This window comes from Procambarus clarkii, chromosome 67 (genome assembly GCF_040958095.1).
Source record: "Procambarus clarkii isolate CNS0578487 chromosome 67, FALCON_Pclarkii_2.0, whole genome shotgun sequence".
In the NCBI taxonomy this organism is placed as follows: domain Eukaryota; kingdom Metazoa; phylum Arthropoda; class Malacostraca; order Decapoda; family Cambaridae; genus Procambarus; species Procambarus clarkii.
This window is the reverse complement of record NC_091216.1, coordinates 19,572,614-19,582,613: the sequence shown is the minus strand read 5'-3', so window position 1 is coordinate 19,582,613 and position 10,000 is coordinate 19,572,614. Positions and strand designations below refer to the sequence as shown.

Genomic DNA, 10,000 nt, shown 5'->3' with positions numbered 1-10,000 from the left:
TATAAAATACTTATGGGGATTGACAGAGGGGAAATAGAGTAACTGTTCACAGTGACTACCAATAGAACAAGAGGGCATGGATTAACGTTTGAGACTCAGATGAGTTATATATATATATATATATATATATATATATATATATATATATATATATATATATATATATATATATATATATATATATATATATATATGCTACAAAGTTTTCTTTTGAAATAAGAGTAGTGAGAAAATGTTATGAAAGGGGCTGGAGATAGAAGCAAACTCCATTCATAACTTTACAAACGTAGATATGATAGAGAAATATGTCAGGAGTCATTGTATTAGACAAACGGCGGCTAGAGAGGCGGGGTCCAAGAGCTAATGCTCGGTAGTGCAGGCAGGCACGCACCCAAGCCTCCTCCTCCACAGGTAAGTCAAAGGTTGTCTTCCTTGCAACTCCTGAACAACTGCCACTTTTAATTATCCATCAGATCGTCAAAACCTTCCGGGCCGGCCTCGGCGCCGTCAATATTGCTCCTTTGTATCCGGCCCGTTGACAGTGACGGTTGTAGCCGGTCTTGGTGAGTGGCAAGGGTAAGACATCGTCTTCATCCAGCCGTGAGGGCGAGTGGTTCATTTTTGGTTACCTCATTTGACTCTCGCTCTCTCTCTCTCTCTCTCTCTCTCTCTCTCTCTCTCTCTCTCTCTCTCTCTCTCTCTCTCTCTCTCTCTCTCTCCTGTCCCCCTTCGCTTTCACTCCTACCCTCTGTTGCTTTATAATGAGGCGATAAAAGATTTGTACATCTTTCTCAGTTGTTGATAGTTATTGTGAAGGTGGAGCCAGGTGTGAGGGTGGAGCCAGGTGTGAGGGTGGAGCCAGGTGTGAAGGTGGAGCCAGGTGTGAAGGTGGAGCCAGGTGTGAAGGTGGAGCCAGGTGTGAGGGTGGAGCCAGGTGTGAGGGTGGAGCCAGGTGTGAAGGTGGAGCCAGGTGTGAGGGTGGAGCCAAGTGTGAAGGTGGAGCCAGGTGTGAAGGTGGAGCCAGGTGTGAAGGTGGAGCCAGGTGTGAGAGTGGAGCCAGGTGTGAAGGTGGAGCCAGGTGTGAGAGTGGAGCCAGGTGTGAAAGTGGAGCCAGGTGTGAGGGTGGAACCAGGTGTGAAGGTGGAGCCAGGTGTGAGGGTGGAGCCAGGTGTGAAGGTGGAGCCAGGTGTGAGGGTGGAGCCAGGTGTGAAGTCATTGAGCATCTACTTGTTGCGAAGATGTGTGAGTGTGAGTCAGGCGAGGAATATAATTGTTGAAATAAAGATGTGCCAAGAGAACTATATCGCCAAAGTGAAGCTGCGGGTGATTGACTGTCTTGTGCGGTAATAACCTTCTTGTGGTTGTCCACGAGGTCCAGGACCTTCACAACGTGACGGTCGAGAGACTCCTACGTAACGGCAAGCCCAACGATGACTCTTCAGCATCTCCAGTGCCGAAGACTGCTACAATGACAGGTCGAAGTCGGAAGTCGAAGTGAGTCGCCTTTTGTTTTCTCCATAAGTCTTCAGTCAGGTCCTGTCCCCACTGACCAAGTCTTCAGTCAGGTCCTGTCCCCACTGACCAAGTCTTCAGTCAGGTCCTGTCCCCTCTGACCAAGTCTTCAGTCAGGTCCTGTCCCCACTGACCAAGTCTTCAGTCAGGTCCTGTCCCCTCTGACCAAGTCTTCAGTCAGGTCCTGTCTCCACTGACCAAGTCTTCAGTCAGGTCCTGTCCCCTCTGACCAAGTCTTCAGTCAGGTCCTGTCTCCACTGACCAAGTAAGTCTTCAGTCAGGTCCTGTCTCCACTGACCAAATAAGTCTTCAGTCAGGTCCTGTCCCCACTGACCAAGTCTTCAGTCTTGGCACTCTTGAAGCACGCTCGACGCACAAACCACTCTGGGCTAATAGGAAACTAAAGACCTCTGGCACTGGCACTCTGGCACTGAGGTGTGAGGGCCACACCGCCTCTGAGCTCTCTCCCCGTGCCGGCATTATATCCTATTGAGGCCCTCAAGGCTCTTAAGGTCAATGGCTCTTAAGGTCAATGGCTCTTGTGTGTAATGTTGTAGTGCCTCTCACTCGAATGAATTCAATTTTATGTCATGTTTTACATTTATGAGATTACTGGTAGAGGGGTGGGGGATTACTGAGAGGGAGGGGGAGGGAGGGGATTACGGAGAGGGAGAGGGAGGGGATTATCCGGATACTATTAATAATAATAATAATAACAGACATTGTCATATGGCTCCATTCTTCACAACTTTGTGTCAGATATAATTCATGTTATAAATTACACTGGTGTTCCATTTGTGTTCTGGGGAGCCTTCTGTGTGAGTGAGTGAGTGAGCGAGCGAGCCAGTGAGTGAGTGAGCGAGCGAGCCAGTGAGTAAGCGAGCGAGCCAGTGAGTGAGTGAGTGAGTGAGTGAGTGAGTGAGTGAGTGAAGCAATAGGCTGTGACACCCATTATCCCACAGAGACATTGACACGCAAACCTCCTTAGTATTATTCTGATCGTTAACATGCGACAGTTGGGAACGTTAGAAACATGTAACATGTAATCACACTTACAGAGCAACTACAACGCCAATTAACACCTTGAGTCATCACACTCGTTCACACTCGCAGTACAGAATTGGGTTCGAATTTCTGACAACATTTGGGCGAATTTATTCTCATATTTCTGGTCTCGGTCATGAGTGTGATTGTTATCAGTAGCGGACACACAGTTCCTGGCCTGAGAGATACGATAGCATGGCTAGAGTGGCCACACACACACACACACACACACACACACACACACACACACACACCACACACACACACACACACACACACACATACACACACACACACACACCACACACACACACACACACACACACACACACACCACACAAACACACGCACACACACACACACACACACACACCACACAAACACACACACACACATACACACACACACACACACACACACACCACACACACACACACACACACACACACACCACACACACACACACACACACACACACACACACACACACACACACACACACACACACACACCACACACACACACACACACACACAGACCAAAGAGCCAGAGCTCAACCCCCGCAAGCACAATTAGGTGAGTACACACACACACACACACACACACACACTCACACCACACACACACACACACACATACACACACACACACACACACCACACACACACACACACACACACACACACACACACACACACACACACACACACACACACACATACACACACACATACACACACACACACACCACACACACACACACACACACACACACACACACACACACACACACACACACACACACACACACCACACAAACACACACACACACACACACACACACACACCACACACACACACACACATACACACACACACCACACGACACACACACACACACACACACACACACACACACACACACACACACACACACACACCACACACACCACACACACCACACACACCACACACACACACACACACACGCACAACCACACACACACACCACACACACACACACACACACCGGTTGTGGTTGAACCAGACAAAGTATCACCGTAGATACTGAAGGAGGCAGCGCAGACCCTCATCGTGCCTCTGGCAAGGATCTTTAATGAGTCACTTATGTCGGGAGAATTGCCCAGTTGCTGGAAGAAGGCAAATGTACCGATTTTCAAGAAAGGAGATAGGGAGGAGGCACTTAACTACAGACCCGTACCACTGACAAGCATTCCCTGCAAAATACTTGAAAGAATAATTAGGCTAAGACTGGTTGAACACCTGGATAGCATTGGGTTTGTAATCAAACATCAACATGGGTTCTGGGAAGGGAAATCATGCATAACAAATCTTTTGGAATTCTATGATAAAATAACAAGGATAAGACAGGACAGAGAAGGTTAGGGAGACTGCCAAAAAGCCTTTGCTACAGTACCGCGCATGAGACTGCTTTTCAAACTTGAGAGACAGGCAGGAGTAAACGGAAGGGCCCTGGCATGGATAAGGAACTACCTAACAGGAAGGAGCCAAAGAGTAACGTTAAGGAGTGAGAAGTCGGACTGGCAAACAGTAACGTGTGGAGTACCTCAAGGATCAGTGCTGGGACCAATTCTATTTCTAATATTTGTAAATGATATGTTTACAGTAGAATCCTATATGTCGATGTTCGCGGAAGACGCAAAATTAATGAGAAGAGTTGTGACAGATGAGGATTGTAGGATCCTCCAAGAGGACTTGAACAGGTTGCAGAGATGATAAGAGAAATGGCTACTGGAGTTCAACACGAGCAAATGTAAAGTTATGGAAATGGGACTAGGTAATAGGAGACCAAAGGGACAGTACACAATGAAGGGGAACTGCTTACCTGTGACAACTCAAGAAAGAGACCTGGGAGTGGACGTAACACTTAATCTAACTCCTGAGGCACATATAAATAGGATAACGACAGCAGCGTACTCTACACTGGCAAAAGTTAGAACATCATTCAGAAACCTAAGTGAGGAGGCATTTAGGGCGCTTTACACTGCCTACGTGAGGCCAGTCTTAGAGTATGCCGCCTCATCATGGAGTCCCTACCATGAAGAAACACATAAGGCAAAGGTTCAGAAGTTTGCGACGAAGCTTGTCCCAGAGTTACGAGGGATGGGGTATTATTAAGAGCGCCTGAAGGAACTGAACCTTACGACACTAGAAAAAAGAAGGGAGAGGGGGAAGGATATGATAGGAACGTATAAAATACTCAGGGGAATTGGCAAAGTGGAAATAGATGAAAAGTTCACAAGTAATATTAACAGAACGAGGGGACATGGGTGGAAGCTGGAAACTCAGATGAGTCACAGAGATGTTAGGAAGTTTTCTTTTAGCGTGAGAGTAGTGGGAAAATGGAATGCACTTAAGGAACAGGTTGTGGAAGCAAATACTATTCATAATTTTAAAACTAGATGTGATAAGGAAATGGGACAGGAGTCATTGCTGTAAACAACCGATGGCTAGAAAGACGGGATCCAAGAGTCAATGCTCGATCCTGCAGACACAAATAGGTGAGTATAAATAGGTGAGTTCACACACACACACACAGTTGAGACTGGTGTGAAAAGTCAGTCTGATAGGTTGCAGGTCTGGTGGAGTCACCTGAGTGTAGGAACTACCCTATGCGGGTACTAACCTGTGCGGGTACTAACCTGTGTGGGGACGGTCTGCATCCACATTCGCTTGGGCAGCATGAGGTGTCCACTCTGAGGTATCTTGCGCCGCAGGAGCCGGCTAGCTGCGGAGAGATTACTGGTGTTATCCTCCATGTTGCCCAGTACACCTCCTACACTCTCCTCCACTACACCACACTGAAACTCTTATCTCTTCCACGCTAATATGTACTGCCACCAACCCTACCTCCCCCCCCCATCCCCCACATCCCCCCCCCATCCCCCACATCCACCTCCCCCTCCCCCCCCCTGTTTTAATTAGTGTCCACTCAGCTTGACTACCGGTTGAATGGTTACCTCTAACTCACATGTGGCCAGAAATGTTGTGTTTATTTTTTGCACAATATATGATTCGTATTGCACAGGCTCAAGATGTTGAATTTTACTACATTTATGAAAGGTTATGATCGGTACTGACTGGTAATTATGGCAACCCCTTACTGATAAGTATCTTGGTGCTCTCTTTCTCTCTCTCTCTCTCTCTCTCTCTCTCTCTCTCTCTCTCTCTCTCTCTCTCTCTCTCTCTCTCTCTCTCTCTCTCCCCTCCCACAACATCTCTCTTACCCCTCTGAAGATGGGGTGCAGCTGTAACCCTTCCACTACCACCACCACCCGCAGGCTGGGTGCAGCTGTAACCCTTCCACTACCACCACCACCCGCAGGCTGGGTGCAGCTGTAACCCTTCCACTACCACCACCACCCGCAGGCTTGGTGCAGCTGTAACCCTTCCACTACCACCACCACCCGCAGGCTGGGTGCAGCTGTAACCCTTCCACTACCACCACCACCCGCAGGCTGGGTGCAGCTGTAACCCTTCCACTACCACCACCACCCGATGACCACAATATGGGACCTCGTAGCCTGGTGGATAGCGCGCAGGACTCGTAATTCTGTGGCGCGGGTTCGATTCCCGCACGAGGCAGAAACAAATGGGCAAAGTTTCTTTCACCCTGAATGCCCCTGTTACCTAGCAGTAAATAGGTACCTGGGAGTTAGTCAGCTGTCACGGGCTGCTTCCTGGGGTGTGTGTGTGTGTGTGTGTGTGGTGTGGAGAGAGAGAAAAAAAAAAAAAAAAAAAAGTAGTTAGTAAACAGTTGATTGACAGTTGAGAGGCGGGCCGAAAGAGCAAAGCTCAACCCCCGTAAAACACAACTAGTAAACACAATATAGAGGCTGGAGGCCTCCGTCCGAGACGCCCCACCACCGCCACACGGCGCTGACTCTAACCTCTACGTGTAATACTCCAAGAATCAACTCTCCATAAAATATTCACTTCTCCCGTCATCCCGGGTATATATACCTCCCTGTTGAGTACCTCGGTCAGACGCACGTCCCTGTGTTTCACTACCCTGTTGGTGCTGGCACAAGACGGTCACGTCTGTAGAGTTATGCTGACTGTTCACGTGAAGGAATCTTTGGCTGCCTTTATATGTTTAGAGATTTGTTCATCGATTGTTGACTTGTTGATCGAGTATGTTGCCGGCTGTGGCTGAGTATGTTGCCAGGAACTGTGGCTGAGTATGTTGCCAGCTGTGACCGAGTATGTTGCCAGCTATGACCGAGTATGTTGCCAGGAACTGTGGCCGAGTATGTTGCCAGCTGTGACCGAGTATGTTGCCAGCTATGACCGAGTATGTTGCCAGGAACTGTGGCCGAGTATGTTGCCAGGAACTGTGGCCGAGTATGTTGCCAGGAACTGTGGCCGAGTATGTTGCCAGGAACTGTGGCCGAGTATGTTGCCAGGAACTGTGGCCGAGTATGTTGCCAGGAGCTGTGACCGAGTATGTTGCCAGGAGCTGTGACCGAGTATGTTGCCAGGAGCTGTGACCGAGTATGTTGCCAGGAGCTGTGACCGAGTATGTTGCCAGGAGCTGTGACCGAGTATGTTGCCAGGAGCTGTGACCGAGTATGTTGCCAGGAGCTGTGACCGAGTATGTTGCCAGGAGTGCGTCACATAGAGGGCAGTAGAGGCAACACATTTTAGGGTGAGCAGACACAGACACAAACAGACAGACAGACAGACAGACAGACAGACAGACAGACAGACAGACAGACAGACAGACAGAGTCGAACGGTGTTCTAGACATTGATGATGCTGTCACCCGCTTCACGTCCTCCACCACCACTTTATTAGATCACCCACCCGTCACCCACCCGTCACCCAGCCGTCACCCACCCGTCACCCACCCGTCACCCACCCGTCACCCACCCGTCACCCCACCCGTCACCCCACCCGTCACCCACCCGTCACCCCACCCGTCACCCCACCCGTCACCCACCCGTCACCCACCCGTCACCCCACCCGTCACCCACCCGTCACCCCAGGCGTCACCCACCCGTCACCCCAGCCGTCACCCACCCGTCACCCAGCCGTCACCCAGCCGTCACCCAGCCGTCACCCCACCCGTCACCCCACCCGTCACCCCACCCGTCACCCACCCGTCACCCACCCGTCACCCCACCCGTCACCCATCCGTCACCCCAGCCGTCACTCAGCCGTCACCCACCCGTCACCCACCCGTCACCCCAGCCGTCACCCACCCGTCACCCCAGCCGTCACCCACCCGTCACCCAGCCGTTCCACTGTGGAGTCTCGCGGAAGAAAATGGCCCAAGGAACATATTGAGTCTGGGGCCATGGAGCTAGAGCCTTTTAATTAGTAAAATGCTTCTGGACTCTCTTTCCCAGTTAAGAAAAATAATGTTTACCTCATTTTAAAACTTTGAAAGTTTTTGCTCTTATGATGAAAACTTAAAAGTTTCATTCTCGAATTTCATTCTCTGAGAGTTTCATTCAGTGTGTTTCATTCACTGATTAGCGTTCATTCTCGAATTTTCCTGAAGATTATCACTTTAGGAAATCAAAGATGTCATATTTTAAAAGAAAAAAGTATTTAAAAGGAATCTTTACTTCTGTTTTATAGCAAAAAAATAAGTTTTTAAGGTCAATAAATGTGGCCCTTTGCGCGCTCAGTCCTCATTGGCGCCAAATTGAGTTGTTTCTCATCAAGGTCAGCGATCGTTAGTGGTGAAGAGTTGGCAGTTCCCGCTGACGCTGGGGGGGGGATGCACTCAGCAGGTACGTACACTCAGCAGGACGAGTGATGGACTCGGGTACTCAGCCAGCGGAGTGTTGTTTGGGCGGCGGCCTTGGATGCGGCAGCAGAACGAGGCACTAAACACCGGAATGTGCAAATATTTGATGCAATTCCACGAAATGGCTTGTAACCCCCCGTTTGGGTCCGTGGTGATTACACCGTGTCTCCCGGTGCCCTGGGTACGGGTCCCCCGGTGCCCTGGGTACGTGTCCCCCGGTTCCCTGGGGTACGTGTCCCCCGGTGCCCTGGGGTACGTGTCCCCCGGTGCCCTGGGGTACGTGTCCCCCGGTGCCCTGGGTACGTGTCCCGCGGTGCCCTGGGTACGTGTCCCCGTCTGTCAGTCAGAGCATATGTATAGCTCTCGCACCAGAATGTTGACATGGAGAGGGGGCTCAAACGGATGTGTACAGAGAGGGCTCAGGCAGTGACCGCTTTACAGTAGTCCGGTACTCTAAGCATACCGGGATGTGTGGCAGGCCAGCACAGGTTTTTCCCTTGACGAGTTGTATGGACGGACGGCCAAGGGGCGTCTCCAGGTGTTGAGGAATTTGTGGGATGAGGAAGATTGCTCTCCTGAAACCAGAAGCACATACCAGCATGTTCTTGATCTGAAGGACCGCCTGGATGGACCTGTCACTCGACCAGTAAGGAACATCATCTTCAGGATACAGACTTGGGCTGGACTGTCTCGCCTCATGCAGGTCGGCGTTCAATCCCCCCCCCCCCCCGACCGTCCAAGTGATTGGGCACCATTCCTTTCCCCCAATCCCATCCCAAATTCTTATCCTGACCAAATTTGCTCTGTGGGAGCCGGTCGGCCGAGCGGACAGCACGCTGGACATGTGATCCTGGGTTCGATCCCAGACACCGACGAGAAACAATGGGCAGAGTTTTTCACCCTATGCCCCTGTTACCTAGCAGTAAAATAGATACTTGGGTGTTAGTCAGCTGTCACGGGCTGCTTCCTGGGGTTGGAGGCCTGGTCGAGGACCGGGCCGCGGGGATACTAAAAAGCCCCGAAATCATCTCAAGATAACCTCTCAAGATAACCCTTTCCAAGTGCTATATAGACGCAATGGCTTGGCGCCATATCGTGATAGGCCCCTTCCCTTCAGGGTAGAGATAATGTGTTGCTGCTACTGGCGACGAGCAAGAGTAAACTCTTCTTCAGTGGAAAAGTCAACTTGTGGTAGTGGAACGCTGCCACTCCCTCCAGTGTGTGGTGGATTAAAAAGAGTAGGACACGAGTGCCACATCAACAACGTGTTGAAGACGTCTGAGGACCCAGCTCAAGAGTCCCAGCAAGGGGAGGAGGAAGGAAAGTCACGAGTGATCTTGGGCACCGATGCTGGTATTGATTGTTGGAGAGATAAGGATAAGTGCCTAACACACACACAAGATGTAATTCTGTAGGAAATGGTGTTGTGAGCAGTGTATGGTGAGGCGCGGCACCACTCCACGTCCTACCATGTACCGTGGCTAAGATACGGTGGTCCTATTGCAGGAATCTCTGAAAGAGAGGACGTGTCTTATCGACAAGTGACACAGGCAATCGTGGGAAGAGAATTCCCTCAACTGGAAGTGTGGAAGACGCGTGATTCCACTGGTCCGGGCTCACGGCCATCTCGGCTGACTGTTGCAT

At 50.3% G+C, this 10,000-nt stretch overlaps 2 protein-coding genes across 6 annotated transcripts in view; one reads left to right on the top strand and one right to left on the bottom strand.

The window, feature by feature from the left end:
• Nucleotides 1-10,000, top strand: part of LOC123767758 (choline-phosphate cytidylyltransferase B) — a 664,019-nt gene that overhangs the window by 418,803 nt on the left and 235,216 nt on the right. The window lies entirely within an intron of this gene.
• Nucleotides 1-10,000, bottom strand: part of wwk (white walker) — a 273,471-nt gene that overhangs the window by 117,463 nt on the left and 146,008 nt on the right. For 4 of the 5 annotated variants that reach the window (XM_069310671.1, XM_069310668.1, XM_069310669.1 and 1 more), the window contains one exon: nt 5,241-5,326. In XM_069310671.1, coding sequence (XP_069166772.1) covers nt 5,241-5,326 — 86 coding nt within the window. Of the gene's footprint in view, nt 1-5,240; nt 5,406-10,000 lie in introns of those variants that run through there. The other variant, XM_069310673.1, reaches the window with a different exon arrangement.